Consider the following 25,103-nt stretch of genomic DNA (forward strand, 5'->3'; position numbering starts at 1 on the left):
GTGTTTGTTTCTTAACTTAATTTGCATATTTTATGTAAATTGTTTAACGTTCACATGTCGGGGTGTCCGTATGTGGGTATCGGTTTGTGTGTGTTTGTGCTTTTTCGAAAAAAAGGATATTTGACAAAGAGCAAAGAAATCCTCGTTATCTAGAGCATGAGCTGTGGTGCATATTTAATTTGCTTTGACACCTTTTTTCTCTAATTTGCATATTGATTGATTATATATTGTTTTAGCAGTGATTTTGGATTAATTTAGATTCCAGCCAACGGAGTGGGAAAGAGTGTTGCCAACCAATATTTATTTTTATTTACAAGAGGACTTATTTCGAATTTTTTAAGTTTTTAGGATAGTAGTTCGGGAAATACCGAAAATCAACCGTACCGTTAAATGTCGCTACAAAAATACAAAAAAACATCTTCGATAAAAATAATAATTAAAATAAAAAACGTATAAGTCCGCGATTATCATATAATAATATAAATGCACAGCTTTCATTATTAGTTGATAAAATCGAATATGGAAAATTAAAAAAGAAGAAAAAAATCATAAAGACTTTACATTTGGGAAAATTGTATAAACCATCCAAGACGGCGAAAGAGTTTCCAAAAATTGAAAATTTTCAAAAAATAAATTTAGGTTAATGAACATTTTATTAAAAAAAAAAATTGAATATTTTATGAATAACAATAATTTTTAAAATATTCACAGTTTGGCAAAAAAAAAAATAGTCAAATAGAAGGACTCAACTCTCCTAAGAAACTCTATAGGAAAATTGTTTGTAAATATATGAAAATATTGCAAAACTAATTATGTTTGTAATATGTAATCAAAACTTGATGTTGCGATTTTTGCAAAAAAAAAAAAAAAAATGGGTTTTGGCTACAAATCGATATTTCGACATTGACTTTTCAAACAATAATCGACTTAAGTCGATTTATGTTTTCCATTCGTTGATAAATAGTTTTGCTCAAAGTTGATAAGATCGTTTTTGTACTCCCCACCATAGTATGGAGGATACATTATGTTTGTCAGTCCGTTTGTAACACTTCGAAACACAAATTTGAAGTTGATCAGCATAAAATTCTATGTTGATTTAGCGATGCCAGTCCGTCAACCCCTCTGTGGAAATCACTCTAGCTTCCGAACGAAATGAGGTAGGTTGATAACATTTTACACAGATGTAAGTTAGGTCTGCAGAACTTTTGGTACTGAGTTATATAGGTCCATGTTTCGATATAGCCGTCATATAGCTTTACCGAAGGATTTGAGGTTTTTTTTAGTGTTTAAGCCACAATTTTAACCCGAATTTGCTGTAAATTGACAGCATGTTTTCCCATTATGTAAGAAACATCTTTGCATAGGACTACATATAACTATACTTCACTATATTTCTAATTTTGATTATTTGAATCACACTTTTCACAGGAAATGTGGAATTTGAAATACCTAATGCGAACTACAGCCTGTGACCGAATATTGCCTATGCTGGTCCACGTCTAAATTTTGATGATTTTAGCGATATTTTCCACCGGAATTGTTTGAAATTTGTATTTGAAGTTCATTATGGGTGCTACAGCCTGTGACCATATACATATACAGAACTTCGTATAGTTCACACATAATGGTACGCCCGGAATATTCACGGGAATAGTTTCATGTTTCGTATTTGAATATCGTAATGACCTAATTGCATGTACAGGTCTACTTTTTCGCATACGGCCAAACATTACGGCAACTTCCATATATTCGGTATTTTTGAAGATTTGCAAATATATATATATATATATATATATATATATATATATATATATATATATATATATATATATATATATATATATATATCTGATTTCAAGTTAATTGTAGACCAAATGGGTCATAAAAGCCCGAATCGAAAATGCACTAATGGCTCGGCAAATTTAATCCTTTGCGCTTTAAATTATAACTATAACCAATCATCAGAACATTTTTATGTATGGAACACCTAAAAGTATGCTTTAAAAGTACGTAATGTAAGTCTAAGATCGCTTTACATCAGCTATGGGCAGCCTCGAACAAAAAAGTATAAACAAACCAACACGAACTCGCAATGAGAATAAGAATCAGTCGTCGATGAGACACCGACGAATGAAGACGTGTGTGGCTGCACGCATTGCTACCGTTGATGCACTTAGCGAAACAATAGTTTTATTTGCACTATTTTATTTCAGCTTAACTACATGCCAGAATGCTACAATCGTATTTTATGGTTAAAAATGCTTTTGATAATATTCAATGCATTTTATGTGGCAAAATAAAAATATGACGTATTGAGACGTCATTTTAAAAATTTTTTTAAATGTAAATATTAATATTTTTATTAAGTGTCCCCTGCTTAAATAGCCTTAAATCTCCATTTTTTATTTAACTACTTTTGTATCGATTATTTGTAAATTAATCGGTGAATTGTTTTTTTTTACATTTAATTTAATTATTTATTTATGTTTTTAGTTGAATTAACATTAAATTTATATATTTGTATTTATACAAAACAAAACATTTCCCCCTATAATATGCTAGTACACTCTAATAATAATAATATCATTATGCATTAGTTGGCGCCATCAACTCATGAAATTTCTTTGAGTGGACGTTCACTCTCTCGCACCAATACACATTCATTTTTTGTTTTGAGCATCCCTGCTTTACATATTGATCACTTATATTATCAAAGAGTGCATAACTCAAGATATATTTTTGTAAGTTATCAATGCATAATAATGGCAACACTTAACAGAACATTTGTTGTGTTTTATTTTTTACCTATCCCTAACCTCCTATTTCAGGGAGTATACCTGCACATACACAATTTTGAAAATCGTTTAATATTAAAGTGATTGCAAAGCTGAAATGTGTTTTCCAAGATTTTTTTCCAAAGATTTTCGCTGTGGGAATTGATGGTAGGAAACTATATTAATTATGGAAAATCCTATAATATGCACCACATTTCTTTAAAGTTATGTTTTATCTAATCCAACACATTAACTGCTGCCATTGAATATTTCGAGTATTTGATTTTGTGTTATTAATTTATTTTTCAGACAGACACTCAAACCCCCTTTTTCTAATTGAAATTTTTATTGAATGACTGTTAATTGTTCTCATAACTCTTTTTGTCTGCAAGTGAATAGCTGACTGGCTGGCTCAAGTAGGCTTGTTCAACCTTTATTGGTTTCGGAAAAGTTTTAATTTATTTTCCTTAATAGAAAGAGGGAAGATTGTTGCGTTGCCTTACGTTTGTTTGCAGAGTGCGAGAAGTACTTCTTATCCTTAGACGATTAATATGAGGCTCATTTAACAGATAATTGCCACTTTGATCTTTCCTTAGCAACGTTTTTTTCTCTCTTTCATTTCAAAATAGCAAATGGTAATTAGGCACAAAAGAAACCGACCAATCGACGGACGGACAGACGGGAATGACTGGCTGGTTGTTATGGTTGGCACACTATGGCAAACGTAGCCAAGAATTCCTTTTTTTTTCTTCGTTTCCGTCTTTGTCCAATACCCCATCTCAGCTAAAGATATATATTTGAGTGTAGATACAATTTGAACAAATAAGGCATTCGGTCGATGTTACTCTGATAGCAAAAGCCAGAGGAATATGAAGATGTCGAAGATGCTGACAGGCAGTCGTTGCCCCGAAACGACTTTGTCTTGATTCAACATCAACTTTGTGTTTGGTTTCCATGTCAAAATATCCTAATTTTCTTTGCGTTGTTTTTGGGCCATTGTATAATTTTTAAGGATAATTAGAGTTTAAAATACATTGTTCGCCCAACTATGAAAGGCAAATGACTTGTAATGAGTAGCATCTTTTGTTCCTTGCCGTATTTCGTAGGCTAATTAAGTTATACTTAGTGTAGCCCATTAAACAGAGAAATACGGAAAATGGGAAATTGAATATTTTTTTAAAGAGGCTGTTGGCATAGCAACAAATGGAACTTTTAGCAGGATTTCATTGGGGGAAGGAGAAACTGTTATTTGATATTTCAATTTAAAGTTAATGTAGGGCAGTGAAACAAAATATAAAATTACTTTGTTGAAATGGTCGAACTGAAAAGATATTTAATGTAATAGCGATTTAATTGACTTGGTTGCTAGGAAAACTATTTTAAGCGAGGATAAAATGGGGAATAACCAGAACGAGAATATGTTATTCAAAACAGCTTTAGTGGAAAAATAGATTTAAAAATTATTCTCTGAACTAGAACCGAATTTGCTAGGCTTTGTTGCAGAAAAATTCAATCTAATTCATTGTCGTGGTGTAGTGGGATAGAGAGAAGGAAATGAATGAGTGGGAGTGATTTAATTTCTATGAAACGAATAAATAATTAGAGTCTCCGGGTTTGTGGAAATTCTACCTAAAAGGGTGTGATAATTCCAAAACATACGGAAATTCTGAAATATGGGCCACTCTTGCATCGACAAGTTTGAAAATTGGTACTATTAATTGGCACCCAATGCGCAATACAAAAACGAACCAATGGAACTAGAACTTTGAAAAAAATGTGTAGGGAGAAATGTATCCATATTTTTTATTAAATAGTACTAAACGGGTGTTTAAGTTACAATAAGTTACTAAATATCCCGAAGGGACAAAATTAGAATCTTGAAAGCTGGAATGTGGGTCTTTGTCTGTGTATGAGTAAAATACACTTTTCGTAAAGGGGAGAGGGTGAGATAAAAAAATCTGCAATAAAGTCAAACGCCATCATTTCTTACATTTTATTGAATGAAAGCAAAAAATTTCGGAAATAGCATCAAATTTTAGAATAAGTTTAGACTTGTTCGAATTGGTCACCTTTGGCACGAATTATGGCCTTCAAACGGCCAATAAAACCGTCACACGGTGCCCAAATGTAACTCTGCGGTATTGTAGCCCATTCCCGGCGAAGCGCTTACTTGAGGTGATCGACACATTGATATTTTTTAGTGCTTTCCAAAATACTTCAGACACAATAGTCCAACGGATCGGTATCCGGAGATTTTGTTGGCCATTGTGCTCTGGAAATGATGGGAGGAACCTCATTTTGTAATAATTCTTGAGTGTTGAGTGCGATGGTGCTAAGTACTGTTGGAATGTCCAAGGTCTGCGGCCAAAATGTTAGCGTGCCCAAGGCTTTAATACACCCTCCAGAATATTCGGCATTTATTCTGACGCCAGCGTCGACAAATACGAGCGGCGAGCGACTATCAGCTGTAATGGCGGCCAACACCATCACGGGCGCTGCTTGCCGGTGCTTGAGTTCTGGTGGCCAACCGTAGGTGCACATTTTCAGCTGACCTCTTTGGCAAGTAAACACGAATATTTTGTTTGTTCACAAACAGCAGGACAACGAATGTTTTCTCATCGGAGAAAACCAAATTCGGTAGTTCACCACTTTCGGCCAAGCGAAGCAACTCTTTAGCTCTTTTGAGTCCACTTTCTTTCTGTTGCGGTGGAAGTTCTTGCACTTTTTGGAATATCAATGGTTAGCCCGAGCTCATATTTCAATTTTTGCCAATTGGAATATTGCGATATGTTCAGCCCACGAAACATTTTTCGGCCATTGCAACGTGGGTTTCGATCAAGTCGCTTTTTTTAATTTTTGAACCATTTCTGCTGATGTTGCTGTTTTCTTCCGTTCACTTCCTTGACATCGGGCTACGCCAGTATCACGGTAACGAGCAATGATACGAGACACAAAAGATTTATTCACATTTAAATGCTGGAGTGCTCTAACGATAGCCACTTGTTGTTTTCCAGCCAAATATAAAGAAATCACACTATCACGCTTAAATTCCATCACGAGAATCTTTTTTTTCTGGAAAATTCTCACCAAAATGTTTTGTACGCTTAAAGAAAATATAATGAGCTGTCACTGAAATAGTTTTAACAGCTGTCGGATGAGTGGCGTAGAAATGACAGCAGTCTGAAGTTGGTTGCAGTTTTTTCATCTCACCCTGTATATTTTCCCATCAGTGCTATTAGAGTGATTTTTAATTCTTATAGACTTTAGGACCTCCTTTGTAAGGGTTGCCCATATTCGACGGACCCATCTGGCAACACCATAACTTTTGACAGAGATATCACATCGCTTAATGACATACCGCGTTTGAAGCGTCTGTCCAAACAGATTTTTACCATGAACCAATACACACCACGCGAGTGCTCTGAAATAGTTGAAATTTACATTCAACAGAAGAAGTCAATTGTGGAAACTCAACGTGCTTTTAAAACATTAAAAAATGTGATAAGTGCGCCTTCTAAGATCACCATTAAGCGTTTATACGAACAATTTTCGACTGGTAAGGCTCTTTCTAATCCGAACAGGCCATATAAAAATCGACCAAGGCGATCGGCCGAGAATATCGCTGCCGTCCGAGCCAGTGTTGAGAGGTCCCCAAGAACAATCCAAAAACGCCGTTCTCAGCAGTTGGGCATGGCTCGGTCCACTTTAGAACGGATTATTCGCATTGATTTGCATTTGTTCCCGTACAAAATTCAATTGACGCAAAGAAGGTTTCCTGCGGACAAGCCTCGTCGATTGGAATGGGCTCAAAGGTCCGTCGAATATGGGCAACCCTGTATGAATATTTTCTCTATGGCTTCTATTTTTAGTTAATTGAAGACTTTTGGAAGGCCTTCTACATTTAGGCACGTATTACAATTTTTTTTAGAAGACCTTGAAAGACATATGCAAGTTTTCCCTTCACTAGAATACATGTAAAGAGATTTGTAACTCCGAAAATCCCATAAAAGGTCTTCCATTTGGAAAAAACTAGAAGGCTATAAGAAAACTTCTATGTCATGAAAAATTTTCGAGGGAGTTTTGTATATAGGAAATCTCCTATATCTATTTTTGAAGCATCCATAGAATACTTTCCATAAGGTATGCTATCTTTAGATAATTTTAGAAAGTTTTGCTTTTTCTGGAAGACATTCTTGAAGACTAGATAGCATTTTGCATTTAAAAGATCTTGGATCTCTTGTCTAATCAGTAGCTCTAGAATTTATTCCATCTCTAGAACACTTATAGAGGTTCTCCTATTTCTAGCTGATCTGTGAGAGGTCTTCTGCCTTAAGAAGAAATCCATACATACAAGACTTTCTTTAATAGCACATTTAGGATATTTTCTATTTCAACACCTATATAAGATCTTCCATCTACATCTTCCCGAAAAATACCAATTATCCCTGCATTTAAAGTGAACGCAAATCCACACTCCTCACTTCCCTAGCGTTGAGTGAAACTTAAAAGTCATTTATAACTTTGCTCAATTTCCTCGCCCCATTTCGATAGTTTAAGATTCATTTCATAAATTATCACCAGGAATATTGTGCAGAAATGTTGGCGGTTTGTCGAATCGCAGGCTGGGTGGGTGTGTGGTTCGTTAAGTGTATGTGTGTGTGTTTTGTGTAGTTTGCATTGTGGAAACCATAAAACTTGAACTGTCTACTATGAAACGTTGGAATGCTATTGCCGCTACTATTCATCTGCATACATTTCGGTGGCTATTGCCCTGGAATGAGTGGCGTAAGCCATAAATAATAACACAACAACATTGGGAAATGAATGCCAAGCAAAAGTCTTTGGAGAAATTATTGTGGTTTGTATGTCGGTTGGTTAGTTCGTTCGTTCAGCAGGAGCAGCAGCATCGGCAGCATTCCTGGATCTGTTATTTAGGGTAAGTGGAAATTTATAGCATTTTCTCTGGCAATGGTGAGCGGTGCGGAGCAATGACGTGGTTGGCGGTGATATATGCTAAATAATTTAACCACCACCCATATTGAACTGTAACCAAATCCAAAGCATGACTTAAACTTTACATTTCTCCAATAACAACAACAACAACACGAACGAACGAAAAATGAAAACAATATTAACACCACAGTCTACAAAGTTTAGCAACAACAAACTTTTGTTATTGTCGTTTTTTGCCATACATTCATTGTGACGGTTTTTTTTTGTATTTTCTCTCCGTCTGTAGAACGTCTGCCCCCCTTTCTGAGACTTTCCGAATCTGATATAATTTCTTTAACCTTCACAGCATGAAATTTTATTGCGGCTTGATTTCACATTACTTTACCGTTCAAAAGTTTTCACTCTTACTTCTGGGAGGTGGAAAGGGGATGGTAGTATGTACCTACTCGATGTAGGAGGAGGTGGAGGAGAGTGGGCGAAATCATTTATTGCGGTCTTGTACGTCTCGTGTATTTTTGTAGTTTATGGCAAAAGTTGTCACAATTCAACAGCCAATCCAAGCCAACACATGTGCTATTTGGGGTTAAGATGACAAGCAAGATTTGCAGAATGTTTGTGTTTAAATTATATGAATTATGGTAAAATTTTTTAGACGGGGTTTTTGGTCGTTTGCACTTCAATAGAAAATAAAATGTAACATGTGGATACAATTTTGAAAATGTCTTAGTGAAGACGGCGAAACGAGCTCCTCACAAGACTTAAGAATTAGATTTTCCTGGTAAAGATATTCAATTTGTGATATCAAAAATTTTTAGGTAGACAAAAAAAAAAAAAAAAAAATAGATGAAATAATTGAAGGCATGCTGCTAAAAAAACTTTTATCTATTTTTTATAAAAGAAATATTAATTTTTTGAAAACTGTTATCGATATCGGGTGTGTTCAGAAGGAAAGTTAATTGTATCTAAGGATCTATATGGGTGTTTATATGATGAAATTTTAGCAGAACAGCACTTTTAGAAACCAAAAATGTACACCCTACTCATTAATATGAGATATTGAGAATATAAGTCCGGGACAACAATTTGTTATTGCCCTTATATAACAGTTCCCACCGATTCTCCGAGTATATTAGCTGTAGTTTGATATTTAATGCCTTCAAATGACATCGAGGACTATTAGAGGCAGTTTGTAGCCCCGTAATTTTTTAGGTAGGTTCACTTTTAAAAAAGATTGGATATAGTGGCACCTTCTGATATCCGCTATTTACAATTTTTCAACCTAAACATGCAACCGTGTTGGTAATTCGACATTTTTGGACAAAAATTTACCATAGAAAAAGATATTTGGGACGAAAATCTGCACTAGAATATGCTTAAAATAATTTAAAAAACTAGTTTTTCGTTGGTCATTGAAAAAATGTTTTTTTTTTTTTTTTAATCCACAACTATTGATCTGTTGGTCCTTGGAAAAATATTCTTTAAAAATCCACAACTATTGCACTTTTTTCTTTGAAAATATATTCTTTTAAAATCCACGACTAGTCCTTGAAAAAATATTCTTTAAAAACTCACGACTAGTAATCTGTTGATCTTGAAAAAATATTCTTTAAAAACACAGGGTTAGTGACCCGTTGGTCCTTGAAAAAATATTTTTTTTAAAATCCACGACTAGTGATCTTTTGGCCCTTAAACAAATATACTTTAAAAATCCACGACTAGTGATCTGTTGGTCCTTGAAAAATTATTTTTTAAAAATCCACGACTAGTGATCTGTTGGTCCTTGAAAAAATATTTTTTAAAAATCCACGACTAGTGAATTGTTAGTCCTTGAAAAATTATTCTTTAAAAATCCACGACTAGTCCTTGAAAAAATATTCTTTAAAAACTCACGACTAGTAATCTGTTGATCTTGAAAAAATATTCTTTAAAAACACAGGGTTAGTGACCCGTTGGTCCTTGAAAAAATATTTATCAAAAATCCACGACTAGTGATCTGTTGGTCCTTAAACAATTATACTTTAAAAATTCACGACTAGTGATCTGTTGGTCCGTGAAAAAATATTTTTTTTAAATCCACGACTAGTGATCTGTTGGTCCTTAAACAATTATACTTTAAAAATCCACGACTAGTGATCTGTTGGTCCTTGAAAAAATATTTTTTAAAAATCCAGGACTAGTGATATGTTGGTCCTTGAAAAAATATTTTTTAAAAATCCACGACTAGTGATCTTTTGGCCCTTAAACAAATATACTTTAAAAATCCACACAAGTGATCTGTTGGTCCTTGAAAAAATATTTTTTAAAAATCCACGACTAGTGATCTGTTGGTCCTTGAAAAAATATTTTTTAAAAATCCACGACTAGTGATCTGTTGGTCCTTGAAAAAATATTTTTTAAAAATCCACGACTAGTGATCTGTTGGTCCTTGAAAAAATATTTATCAAAAATCCACGACTAGTGATCTGTTGGTCCTTAAACGATTATACTTTAAAAATCCACGACTAGTGATATGTTGGTCCTTGAAAAAATATTTTTTAAAAATCCACGAATAGTGTTCTGTTGGTCCGTGAAAAAATATTTTTTAAAAATCCACGACTAGTGAATTGTTAGTCCTTGAAAAATTATTCTTTAAAAATCCACGACTAGTGATCTGATGGCCCTTGAAAAAGTATTCTTCAAAAATCCACGACTAGTGTTCTGTTGATCCTTGAAATTTTTATTAAAAATCCCTAAGTGATCTGTTGGTTCTTAAAAAAATTAAAGGTTAAAAATACATGAATAGTGATCTGTTCGTCTTGTAAATTAATATCCTTCGGAAAAAAACGACAAATAACCTGTTGACCCTTGAAAATATATTCTTTAAATAATATATTTTCAAAACAGTGGTCGGTTGGTTCTTGAAAAAATGTTGGAACACTTTTAAGAACTTTGACTTTTGAACAAACATGTTTTTATTTATTTGTTACAAGAATATCACATTAAAATCCCTAATATTTCCTTTCAACAAATTAGTTTTTTGTTTTGATTTCTTATGGTTAAATTGATGTGTTAAACAATTTAACAAAGTCAGAAAATTACAACTTTGACTTAAAGATCGAATTTTTAAATTTAAGCTTGAATTGATGAGGAATCGTCTCCATCAAAACGTCAAGTTATATATTTTCCTTAAATAGTAGGTGCTTCGCTTTGGCCTATTTTCTAGGCATTATTTCTTCTCTAGTTAAGGAATAAAAAAAAAACATGTCGTAAGACAACCCTTCCGATACTTATAATTTGGGGCTAGAGGATTATCTGATTTGAATTACGATATAAATCAAGCATTATCCAATAAAAACTACGTGTTACCAGAATTTGCTTTCACAACCTTTTTGAAACAAAATTGCTAATAACACTCTTTTTCCCACCCCAAAGTTAGCAATTTAAACACTCACCTGGCCCACAGCGTCAAAACAAACACGAATAACCTGCAGGAATTTTCTTAAATCGCTCATCGAAATGCATTTCGCAATGCATGTCTTTATTATGACAAAATAATATGCGTCATTAGGTTGGCGAAAGCCCTCAGCCCAGCAACAATTTGATTGATTGTGCACCTAATGACCCTGGCAAATTTGAATGACCGGCCAGCCAACCACCCCATAATACAATTGCTCCAAATTACGTTGTTTGTTTTATATCAGCAAATTTTAAACTGACCACATACAAGCAATTTCGAAGGGACTTTGTCGTCGTCCTAGTCCTCGTCGACGCTGTTGTCGTGGTTTGGATATTTTATTGCTAGCATTTAAAATGGATTTATCCTTACCTTAGCAAACTTCCGGCATGCGAACGATAAGTGGGAGGCGGTGAACTGCCACGAACTACGCCATTTTGGCGATCTCGATCCAAAAGTAGTAGTCTAGGATAAAACAAAAGAAACGTATGTTAGAACAATAAGAAAGAAAAAAACAACAACATAAAATGTTGCAAGAACACACAAAAACAATTTGTGTAAATTAATTGCCATTTTTTATATTCAAAGTTTTGTAGGGGGATTTTGAAAACAAGAACAACAATAGCAATTTTGTAACAACAACAACAGTTACAGCAGCAGCAAATAACCACAAAGACACCGAACGTCTAAAGGAAACTCCATAATAAATGACACAAGGACATGCAATCATTAACAATAGCTGCAGAAATTTCCTTCTTCTTCTTCTTCGTGCCATTGTCAAAAACAAATGACCGACAATGAGGAGGGAGATGGAGAAGAAGACGGAGCCACAGAAAAATCGTTTCGATTAAATTGGTTTTAACAATGGACAAGACCAAAGTGGATGTAACGGTCGAAGGAGCGGATACAATTGCTTGCAACATACAATGGGACATTCTAGTCTGGCTGGTCAAATGACATGCAATCCACTCTATGGAAAAGCCCTCCCGCCTGGCTGGTGGGCTAGATGAATGGATGTGTGTGTCCAAAAAAAAACACACACAGCCACACACCATTCCTTCCTCCGTCCGCTTTTCAATGTGTTAGTAAATGTATTGAAATCCTTTTTAAACCACATTATGTGGTTAGCCACATTTTATGGTCTAAAAAGTCCTTTCTACTTTGTAGTTATATCATTTGTTCCTGCTACTGTTGTTGTTGCAGCTGCTGGTTTTGTATTTTTTTTTTTGTTTGTTGCAAAGAGTTTAAGTTTAATGTCATTAAGCTGTGGTGCTGTTGCAAAGAGTGTGGATGGGAAGATATTGAATGTTCTGCCTTCTCATACTAACCTTAAACGATATTCCTGCATACTGGCTTGATACGAGGGAGGCGGTGGCCTATGTTGAAATTCTGGATAGAGTAGACCCTGTGGTGCACCACCACCTCTACTACACGGTCGTCTGCCACATCTGCCCAAATCGACACTGGAACCCAAGCCCAGACAGGGCGGTCCACCCGGAGCCGTCATACGCCATGCAGCACCACTGACTGTCACCAGGACGACACCAACACCTGCAAGTAAATAGAAAAGAAATGTGTTAAAGGAATTTTCATTTGTAAAGCTTGACTGTAAGTTTAAGGTGTTTTAGAGACCTAATAAGAGACTTGTGCGATAGTTGAAGAGAAAAAGTATCATATGTTGAAGATTAAAAGGTTGTAGGCACATAATGGAGAAAAAAATTAAATTTAAACCAGCACAGAAGGGCCAAAAGTCGAATGGGCCGACTGTATTACATCCTACACCACCAGAATTCCTCCTTAAAAGTGCATTAGAAAAAATATTTTAAGTCCGCGTTGTAAAGTCTGAAAGTCTATGGAGAAAATTCGCTTAAAACTCAATTTAAGAAGTCTGAAATTAGTTGCGGAAATTATCCATCCTTTAACATATTCTTCAAAACTCCTTGTTGAGAGTGGTCTTAAAAAATCTTTTAAAGGCCCTAATTCGCAAGTCAGAAAATTTTTTTAGGGCTTTTTTAAAAACTTTAAGTCCTAGATACTGATAATACTTTAAAAAGACACTGCCACTGTCCTTTGAAAAGATTATTTTAAAATCATTTTAAGAAGGTCTAAAAGTCCCTTAGAAAATTCTCTGAAAGTCCTTGGGGAACATTCTAGGAAAAAATCAATTTGGTACTCTGAAAGTCCTTTCACAAAATCTTCGAACACTTCACGTTGAGACACTTGGAAGTACTTTAGATAAATTCTTAAATAAATCTCCATTCAGAAGGCAGGAAGTTTCTTAGGACATTTGCTTAACTTCTTAGTTTGAATGGTCAAAAAGTCATTAAATTCGGTGTTTTTTAGACAGGTCTAAAGGTTCTTTGAAAATATTCACTCTAGGATGTCTGAAAGCCGAGGGAATGTTTGAAAGTTCTTCGACAAAAAGCATGAAAGCTGGGTAATTGCTTCAGAAAAATTTATAATGAAGGTCTGAGAATCGTTTGAAGAAATTGTTTAGGGAAACTCCTTATGGTCTAAACGTTTTAAAATAATTAGCTTTTTTAAAGAGATGTCTGAAAGTCCATTGGAAAATTATTTGCCAAACCACGAGGCAGGGTTTGAAAGACTTCGACAAAAAGCCCTGAAAGTCCCTCACATCAAAGGTTGTAAGACTTCTTTATATAAATTCATTACAGAGGTCAGGGAGTCATTTGCAAATTGTTTATGGAATTTCCTTTAAAATTTAATTTGAAGGATAAAAATTATAGAGGTCAGGGAGTCCATGGCAAATTTTTTATGGAATTTCCTTTAAAATTTAATTTTAAGGATCTAAAATTCCTTTAAAAAATAAAAGTAATGAGGTTCAACATCCTTTAAAAAAAAAATCACAATAAAAAATAAAAAAACAATTTAAAAAGCAGTAAGTTCAGCCGGACTTTGCATACCCCCACCATTTGGAACAGAAATTTTACAAAAATAAAATCCTTAAAAAATTCTGTTAAAATTTTAAAAATACCTAATATAGCCGTTTTATTGGGGTCTATAGGACGTGGGCCTACATAGGCATTGTTTGTCATAAGCCATTACCATATTCAAATTCGAAACTTGAAATAAACTGTGAATAATGTAGCTAAAATCATCAAAATACCTTATATAGGGAGGTACCGTTATATCGGAGCTGTGCGAAGACCTGGACCACCATAGACAATTTTCGGTCATAGGCTGTAGCATTCATTACGAACTTCAAATACGACATCTCAAGCAATTTCGTCAAAATACGAAAAATAGGGAGGTACTGATATGTAGGGCCATTACGAAGACCTGAACCTGCATAGACAATTTTCTGTCACAGGCTGTAGTTCCCATTACGAACTCTAAATACGCAATTTAAAACAATTCCGGTACATAATGACGCTAAAATCATCAAATACCGAATATAGGGAGGTACCGTTATATGGGGGCTATACGAAGATGTGGACCTGCACAAACAATTTTCTGTCACAGACTGTAGTACCCATTACGAGCTTCAAATACCAAATTTAAAACAATTCCTGTGAATAATGACGCTAAAATCATCAAAATACCGAATATCGGGAGGTACCTTTATATGGGGGCTATATGAAAACGTGGACATACATGACCCATTTACGAACTTAACCTGCCTACTAACAAAATAAATATGTGTGCAAAATTTTAGCCGTTTATCTCAATTCGCTCGAAAGACAGCGTGATTACAACAGACAGACGGACATGGCTAAATCGTCTCAGAATTTTACGCTGATCAAGAATATATATACTTTGTTGGATCTAACATGAGTATTTCGGGGAGTTACAAACGGAATGACAAAGTTAATAGTTTGGTGGAGGGTATTAAAATATTATGGAGATCTGAGAGTCGTTTGAAGAAACTGTTTAAGGAAATTCCTTAAAAACTGAATGGAGGGTATGAAAATCCTATAAAAAAACGCCGTAATGAAATGTAAAATCCTTAAAGAAAAATCATTATGGATGTCTGAGAGTCGTTTAGAATATTTTTTTTTTTTAAATCGAGAATTAGATGCCGGAAAGTTCTACTTTTAAGCAAGAGCTCGGAAACTTTCTTTGATTTGTTTTACCTTTTGTAAGTGAGGTGGTATAAAAGGGAGTAGGTCCATATAGTTGTACTGCCCTTCTACAAACTTAATGTGACTTTGATAAAATATTACGACCTTCGTCGGGAGTTATTTTGTGTGCCAGAATGCTAAACAGAAAAAAAACGTGCAGACGAACATGACTAAATCGACAGCAAAAGCCATTAAAAGGATTTGATTAAAAGGCGCCTAGATCCCTGACAACCGTATTTCCCTTAAACACATTTTGACTGTATCATGATATACGAGCGTTTATATCATACGATAAAGTCAAAATGCGATAGAGGTATAAGGATGAAGGTATATGTACTTCCCCATAAAACATCGAAATTAAACATCAATAATAATATTTGACCCTAACTTTACTCCAAATAAGTAATAATTCCGATTGCACTCCTACATACATTTTATTATACGACCAACAAACTGTTCAAGCATCGTACATTTCATGCAATAAACTTAGTTATTTATTATCACCTTATAGTGATATATTTAGTTCGTCCCAAAATAAATTTGAATGCCCTTCACATGAGATTGACAAAATTTAAAACATTGTGGCTTATAAATTACGCAAACACATTTTTGGGCCCTTAAAAACGAACACACTTGCCATATGTAAGAGCAACTACATATATTTTCTTTCTGTTGACAAAACTGACATTCCATATTTTATAACCCAAAACCAAGACTGCAAGCCTTTATTGTCACTCCCTTGACATTTTGGAAAAAAGGAAAAAATGACACATAAAAGTCAAACCCAGCAAGCGGAAGTTTGCAATTTTCCTTTCTAAACAATTTCCTGTTGGCTTTTAGGATAAACTACAAAGAAAGAAATACTAAAGGACAAAAAACCCAACACTAAGAAATTCCCAACCACAACAAAGAAAAATTCGTTGGGTATACAAATACGTGTGTGTGTGTATGTAGGGAACGTATCCAGCAGGATTTGTGTCATGAACTCCTACCAGCCAGCCAGGTGATGACAAGAAATTGCAGAAAAAAAAGCGAGTGACTGAAACCACTTGCCTGAAACTCAATACATTATATTTTCCCATAACCCTAACATTCAGCTGTTGTTGTTCATTCATTCATTCATCTTTGGCCAACAGGGAGTTCAAAGTCATTTTAAATGTTGTCATGTTGTTGTTTTTTTTTTCTTGCTGCTGCTGTTTGCATATGAAAAAACAAAAATGAATATTTGAGAAAAAACGAACTGTTTGGAAAAACAACATAAAACAAGGGCCAAACTAATGGACTGTACAACTTCTGTTATTAGTCCATCGTTAGCCAAGGTAGACAAGGGCGTTTTTGCTTGGTAGTTTAAATTTTTTTTCAACTTTATAGACATGTTAAATTTTGCGTGTTCCGAGGGATATGGTGAAAAAATTCTATGAAAATGTTATAAAAAATGATTTCAGGAAAACATTAGGGGTAGGTTGGCAGGATTTGGAATAAAGTTTAGAAGTTAGGGGATTTTTAATATTTTTTCAGAAAAATATAGTAAGGTATTAATAAATTTTTAATAAAAATTACGATTACGATCTCGTCACTTGGGTACAAAATGTTTTTTGTCATAGAAGTTATTTTTAAAATAACTTTTGGGGAGAATATCCCAGACAAAAAACAAGGAACCGATGAGGATTGGTGGGTCTTTCCGAAACCTAGGTATTCCCTGCCTTACCCCCTGGTAAACATTACCATCGTTCTCCACTAATAAATAAACGTTGTTTTTATAAAAAACAACAATAAAGGGATAAAGCCTGACCATTTTGCAACAACAAAATACTACGGTAACCCGAACAAACAAGCCACACTGTTCTAATAAAAATTTACTTTAAAATAATTCTCAGACGGCAATTTAATTACCCATTACTAGTAATGTGAAATAGCATTTAAGCTTTTTCAATATATTACGATATAGGTGGCCGTTCTTTCTTGTTTCGTTTCTCTAGCTCTCATCATAATAATTTTATACAAATTCCATTGCAACAACAATATGTTTGCAGTGATGTCTTTCGTTTTCGTTGGCATACTCTGTTTTTAGGTGACATGAAAAATGTCGTGGGAATATTTTTGTGTATGCCTTCGCCAAATTTGTTGGATGTTTTTGCATGCGAACCTCATTTATTTCTCAAAGAAACGTATGTTTTCCGGCAAGTTGTTAATATACACAGAACATTTCTCAACAAAATTAAATTATTTTGACTTTTTAAACTAGGGTTATTATTAGTTGAAACCTCTTAGTATTTTAATACGCCCCACCATAAAAAGGAGTTTTCCATTTTTTTTTCGCACATTTCGCATTTATTTCCCATATAGTTTAGTTACAATAAAAGTGAACTTAAATTCTAAGATTAGTTTGATTTTTTTTCCTAACAGCATTCTTACTTTTTCTAGGAATATTTCTTATAGTGTATTTATTTGAGGTAGGTCAGCCCATTTGGTTTGTAATTATTGACTTTGTCATATAATAGTTTTAATATTAACAAGAAAAGGGAGGAAAACTTGTTATTGAGTTTTCCATTCCGATTTTATACCCCTTTATACTTATGTCAGACCCAACAAAGTATACTTGTTTTGGGATAACATAATATTCTATTTTGATTTAACCACCATAAAAAGGAGGGTATATCAAGTTTTCCATTCCGTTTTTTATACCCCGACATACTCATGTTAGACCCAACAAAGTATATTTGTTCTGGAACAGCATAAAATTCTATTTAAATTTAACGATTTCCGTTCCCTCTGTGGAAATCACTCTAGCTCCCGAAAGAAATTATGTATGTTGTTAAAATTTTACTCACATGTGTGTCAGATTTGCAGGACTTTTGGTATTAAAAATGGGCTATATATGTTTAAGTTTTGGTATAGGCCCCATATACCTGTTCAGGCAGATTTAAGGTTTGTTTGTGTGTTTTAGTCACAATTTCAAATCGATTTTTCTGTAAATTGGGAATATGTGTTCTTAGTATGTTGGAAACATCCCTGCAGAGAACTGTACATACAGCTCCAGATTTTGGTATGGACCCCATATAACTGCACCTCCAGATATTCGGTATTTTGATGATTTGTGTCACATTTTTCCCCGGAAATGTTCCAAATTTGGAATTTGAAATTCCTAATGGGAACTACATCCAATGACAGAAAATTGCTCAAACAGGTCTAATTCTTTGTATAGCCCCTATATAACGCCCACATCACATATTTTGATGATCGTAGCGACATCATTTACAGGAATTGTATCAAATTTCGTAATTAAATTTCCTAATTGGTATCATGATGAAAAAATTTGCAGATACAGATCTTCGTATAGACCCCATATAACGGTACCTCCCAATATTCGGTATTTTGATGATTTTAGCGACGTTAGAATTGGATCAAATTTCTTATGTTAAGTTCCTAATGGGTACAACTGCCCATGACAGAAAATTGGATATGGAGGTCTATGTCTTCGTATGGGCCCCAATATAACGGTAACTCCCTATACATATTCGATATTGTTACGATTGTAGCTGCATTTTTCAAGGAACTTTTTGAAAATAACTACATTTCATCCAAATAGTAAAGGGTATTCAAATTTCGGTCCGGCCGAAATTAACCCCTGTTTACTTGTTTACAGTAATGCATGGAAATTATAATAATCTCAACATTGTGGAATTTTACAGACACATATGTACACTCTTTGGGTATAAATGGCGCCCAATGTAAGTCTAATTACGTGCTAGGATAAACCTGAACTTTGTTATTCCCCAGATTGAAGAAGGATACAACTTCAATTCCATAGAAGCTTAATCTTGCGTTTTTGTCCCGATCGATATCACACGACTTCATCTACATATCCAATGATCGCCTATTTCATTCAACTTGGTTAAAACTTTTACTTTCAGAATTCCATATACGACTGTCGTCATTCTAAACTTGGTATGGTGGTAGCATCTTTGCAGTTCAAGTGCTACCACCATTCTTATATGGACCAACCTATTTTGAGCAGAGCACAGGAAAAATACACAAAAAAAATAAAAGAGTGCTCTTCAAGAGTAAAATCTGCTCAATTTTTAACGAATTTTGCTCTCACTCAATAACGGCGAAAATAATGCTCACTTCTTTTGAGTTTGCTCAATTTTTTCTGCTCCCAAGAGTGCTCCTGCTTGAATTCGAGTGAGTTTTTTGTACACATTTAAGAGAGTTTTTCCGTGGTCTGGTTCTGTGTGAGTCTTGCACTAATGTGCATGGATATGAGATGCAATATTGATGCGTTGCTATGCAGCTGAATACAACCAATGAACAGTGATATAGAATCCGATTTCCCTATCAAAATTCTAGAAATTTTTGAGGTATGCAAATATTGAAAATTAAAAAAAATTGAACAACATTTAAACAGGGTTTTTGGGGTTTTCAGCATATTTCTGCCAATTTGGCAAACTTTTCTAGCCAAACCTGTTGTAAATTGGAGTGTATTTTTTTTTTAATTTTTTAAATGATCTTTAAGAAAAAAACAATTTTTCCAGAATAATTAAAAAAAATTAAAAAGCTTTAAATACACAGATGAATTGACCTTAATATCGCAGGGGCAACTTTTACGACATAATCTTTACGACATGATCTTCTATCGGCGCAAATCACAATTTGTAACCCATTCGGTTGGAAACATTGGCCAGAACCTTCAAAGCTCAAAGACCGTATTTTCACCCAATAAGAATTTTTAAATATCAAATTGCAGGGTTGGACATATTGCACTAAATTTTTAGTGCACCAAGAATCAAATAATTAGTGGTAGTGCAATTTTTAACTCCACTACCACTAAAGGGTTAGTGGTAGTGAAAAATAAATTGCACTACCACTAACCCTTTAGTGATATTTAAAAAAAAATTGCACTACCACTAAATTTTAGTGGTAGTGAAATTTTAATAGCACTACCACTAAATTTAGTGATTTTTCAAAAAAAAATTGCACTACCACTAAAATTTGACGAAGCCAAAAAAAGCACTATGTATATTAATATTATACCAGCTTTAATGAAGTTTATTGAAGTGAGTAGGGAACAACAATCCAGAATATATAGTACATATTCATAAAATTTGATTACTTTTCTAAATAGCACTAATTTAGTGCTATTTTTTATGAAATACCACTAATTTAGTGCAAGTTTTTTCAAATACCACTAAATTTAGTGGTAGTGCTATTGAAATTTCACTATCACTAAAATTTAGTGGTAGTGCAATTCTTTTTTAAATATCACTAAAGCGTTAGTGGTAGTGCAATTTATTTTTCACTACCACTAACCCTTTAGTGGTAGTGGAATTAAAAATTGCACTACCACTAAATGAATAGTGATAGTGAAATTATTAGTGCACTAAAAATACAGTGCATTATGCCCATCTCTGTCAAATTGCAGGTAAACACAAAAAATCGCGGGGACCCTTTATATTGGTAAGTTCGGCCTGTCCGTACTTTTTACACCTTCCACCACGATAAACAATTTTTTGTAAGGCAGTAAGACACCCACAAGAAACTTTAAATACAAAAGCCATCAGAATAGCGACTATAAGGTGTTACCGATATATCGGAGATATACCACATTGTGGCCTATGTTAACTGTTTTTTGCATGGTGTTTTGGAACACGTAACAATCTTGGAATACCAAATTTCAAACAATTCCGTTGATAATTTGGCAGAAAAATAGTCGGAATGCTTATAATGAGGGCTATCCGTATACGAAAAATGTTACCGTTATAGTTATTCTTCGAACTTGATCTAAGTTCAGACTCAAAACGCATGCGTACCAAAAGTAAGCACTCAATTACTTCGGAAGATTGCGTGATAACGGACATGACTAAATCGGATAAGAATGCATATTCTTTGTTGGGTTTAAAATTATTACTTCGATGAGTTACAAACGGAATGAAAACATTTTATAATGGAGGTTATGAAAATCGTATGGCAAATTTCTAATCATATGAGAACCACCTATTTCTCCATATGAGAACCTCTTATTCGATTAGAAATTGAACCATTAAATTCCTGTAATATTGACATTTTTCATGCAAAGGGGTATGGGTATTTCAAAATTTAGCTTCTTGCATATGTTTTGCTACGCTTTCCGGGTATAAATCAGAGTCAAAGTAAATATCATTCTAAAAATGTACTCTAGCATCAAATTATAATGACCATTCAAAATTGTAGGCACACATCCCGTCAGAAATTCGCAAAAAATTAGTTTTTGGGTTATTTCAATCCTCTACATTTTTTATATCCTCCATCATAGTATGGAGGGTATATTAAGTTTGTCATTCCATTTGTAACACCTCGCAATACACATTTTAGACCCTACAAAGTATATATATTCTTGATCAGCATAAAATTCTATGTCGATTTAGCCATGTCCGTCCGTCTGAAAATGGGTCATGTATGTCCACGTTTTGGTATAGCCTCCATATAACGGTACCTCCCGATATTCGGTATTTTGATGATTTTAGCGACATTATTTACCGAAATACTTTCAAATTTGGCATTTGAAGTTCGTAATGGATACTACAGCCTAGGACAGAAAATTGTCTATGCAGGTCCACGTCTTCGTATAGCCTCCATATAACGGTACCTCCCGATATTCGGTATTTTGATGGTTTTAGGGAATTTATTCACCGGAATTGTTTCAATTTTGGTATTTTAAGTTCGTAATGGATATTGCAGCAGGAGACAAAAAATTGTGTGCGCAGGTCCACCTCTTCGTAAAGCCCCAATATAAGGGTACCTCCCCATATTCTGTATTTTAATGATTTTAGGGGCATTTTTCAAATTTGATATTTGAAGTTCGTAATGGATACTTCAGCCAGAAAATTGTCTGTGCAGGTCCAGGTCTTCGTATAGCCTCCACATAACGGTACCTGCCGATATTCGGTATTTTGATTTTATCGACATTATAACCGATTTTTTTAAGTTTCGCATTTGAATTTGTAATGGCTTATGACAAATGTTACCTACGCAGGTTCATGTCGTCGTATAGACTCTAATATAATAGATTTTTTTTAAGATTTTAACAGAACTTTTAACGGATTTTATTGTTTTTGAGGATTGCCAAATTCGTTCTTAATGGTGGAGGGTATTCAAAGTTCGGCCTGGCAGAACTTACAGCTTTTTTACTGGTTACGATTGTCATCGACCAAAACGTCGATTGTAATACCCTCACAATATATTCTTGTAGTGTAAAATTTTAATTAAATGCAACAATTTAAAATAGGCTCAAACAACATTATTGTCCTTCTGCTGGCGCTTCCTATTAACAAGAACTATGGCATCGTAATCAGCGACAACTCAATGTGAACAATGTTTTTAACCTGTAATTGCAAAAACCACAAAAAGTTACAAACATGGCCCAATGTAAAACTTTAAATACAATATATGAAAGTAATTTTATGCGGACAACTATAATGAATGTGTGAGCAAAGAGACACCAATACTCACTCACACACACACATTTAAACTTGAATCCTTGTTGAAAACTCCATGCGTGTATATATGTAGATGTGCCCAGTATTTATGCATGTACATGGTTATTATGCAACATTTAGCTTGAGAATGACGGTCAGTTTAAGTGACATTGTGTGTCATGTCAATATGTTAATATAAATATGTGTGCTTTACAAGTGTAAATAAGTTTACTACTATATTACCTACCGCGTAAGGTAGGCGGCAGGCGGTAGGCTGTGTATGTAGTTGTTCTACATCTACGTGGATATCTGTCGCTTGATGTTGTATGACGGTGAGCATGGCTTTTTTGCCAACAGCGTAATTAAGTGGGTACTTAATGGCTGGAAAAAACAACAACAATAACACCAACAACAAGGCTCATAAAAAAGGTAAAAGTACTTTTTGTGTATTTTAATATTTATTACCAAACAACTTTTACACACATGTGTGTGTGTGGGGCCAGCTTTCACATTAACATATATACCATACGCCAGATATACAGGCAATCACAAAAACACGCACGCACACATACTCACACTCATTAAACAAAACAAACATGCAAACAATTATACTCGCAAAACGTTCCTCCAAGCTGGCATGTTTCAACAAAAAATACCTTAACATGTTAACATAATTACAATTCAGCGAACAAGAAGTCATCACAAACACTACAGTGTTGCACAGACTGATAAAAAACCATAAGAAAACAAAAACAGAAAAAAAATTAAATAATATATAAACATTTAAATACATAAACATTTAAAGCAAATAATATATAAACATGGTGAAAATTATATAATTTTTAAGGGCAATGAGAAGTTGTGACGAAATAAATGTGATTACTTTCATTTCGATTCGCGGCGAGGTACAGTGGGTCGTTGTTTTATTTGGCAGAAGATACTAGATTTGTATTCATAATACAACGGTTATTTATTTAAATGTTAATAATACATTTCATAATCGTAGCGGAATGATGGAGGGTGAAATGGCTTTGAAAAAATATTTAGTAGAATTTCTATATTTAAAATGATATATATATATATATATATATATATATATATATATATATATATATATATATATTATTTATTCCGATTTGGTGTTAAAGTCCCTCACGTGCGTAACATGCACTCCTCAACAATGATATTTGATACCGGCCATCAGATACTGCTTGAAAAAACCTTTGCCAAATTTTATCGATGTCGGTTCAGATTTTTATATAGCTTTAATATACATTTTCATCCGATTTTGCGGATATTGCTCACCATATATGTAATATCAGCCCAACTTAAATAGATTTTTTCATATTAAACCGAATTTTACCCATTGGTGAAACTCGGTCCGGTATATCTATTGCTGCATTGGTCCGATATATCAATGGTTTGGTATATCAAAAGCAATGTTATCTGATTGATAGTTATGTATATTTTGCTTCACACAACGTAGATTTTCATTACTTCGTTATGTGTTTTTTATTCTTTGCATGGAGCTTCGAAAGAGCGGAACGGTGTCAATGATGAAGCTGGATAGTTCAATATGCCACTTTGCATTAGTTATGTACTGGATGAGATGAAAAAACTGTAACCAACTTCAGACTGCTGTCATTTCTAAACCACTCGTCCGGCAGGTGCTAAAATTATTCCAGTAACAGCTCATTTTATTGCTTATAAGCGTACAAAAGCATTTTGGTGAGAATTTTCCAGAAAAACAGTTATTCGTGATGGAATTCAAGCGTGATAGTGTGATTTCTTTATATTTGGCTGGAAAACCACAAGTGGCTATGGTTAGAGCACTCCCGCATTTAAATGTCAATAAATCTTTTGTGTCTCGTACCATCGCTCGTTACCGTGATACTGGTAGTGTAGCCCGACGTCAAGGAAGTGGACGGAAGAAAACAGCAACATCAGCAAAAATAGTTCGACAAGTAAAGAAGCGACTTGATCGTTGCGTCGCAGTGGCCGAAAAATGGTTGAAAAATGAACCATTGAAATTCCAATGGCCACCAAAATCTCCGGATACCAATCCATTAGACTTTTGTGTTTGGAGTATTTTGGAAAGCAAGGTTGGCACTAAATGCTATTTCCGACTATTTTTGCTTTCATTCAATACAATTAAAAAAAAAAAACAAACTTACAACAAAAAAAGTTGTAACTTGTAAAATCCGTTAAAATTTTTGTTAAAATCTCAAACAACGTCGTCGTACGTGGACCTGCATAGACAATTTCTGTCATAAGCTATTGTAATACTCAAATGCGAAACTTGAGAAAAATCTGTTTATATTGTAGCTAAAATAAATAAAATACCGAATATAGGGGGTACCATGGGGGTTGTAAAACGTGGACCTGCACAGAAAATTTTCTGGCATAG

The 25,103-nt window shown here is 34.2% G+C and overlaps 1 protein-coding gene across 1 annotated transcript in view; it reads right to left on the minus strand.

The window, feature by feature from the left end:
• Nucleotides 1-25,103, minus strand: part of LOC101897390 (platelet binding protein GspB) — a 245,925-nt gene that overhangs the window by 1,613 nt on the left and 219,209 nt on the right. The window contains exons 5-6 of the mRNA XM_005177435.4: nucleotides 12,489-12,711; nucleotides 11,533-11,625 (exon numbers count right to left, since the gene is read on the minus strand). Coding sequence (XP_005177492.2) covers nucleotides 11,533-11,625; nucleotides 12,489-12,711 — 316 coding nt within the window. The remainder of the gene's footprint in view (nucleotides 1-11,532; nucleotides 11,626-12,488; nucleotides 12,712-25,103) is intronic.

Source organism: Musca domestica, unplaced genomic scaffold, assembly GCF_030504385.1.
Source record: "Musca domestica strain aabys unplaced genomic scaffold, Musca_domestica.polishedcontigs.V.1.1 16, whole genome shotgun sequence".
Lineage (NCBI taxonomy): Eukaryota > Metazoa > Arthropoda > Insecta > Diptera > Muscidae > Musca > Musca domestica.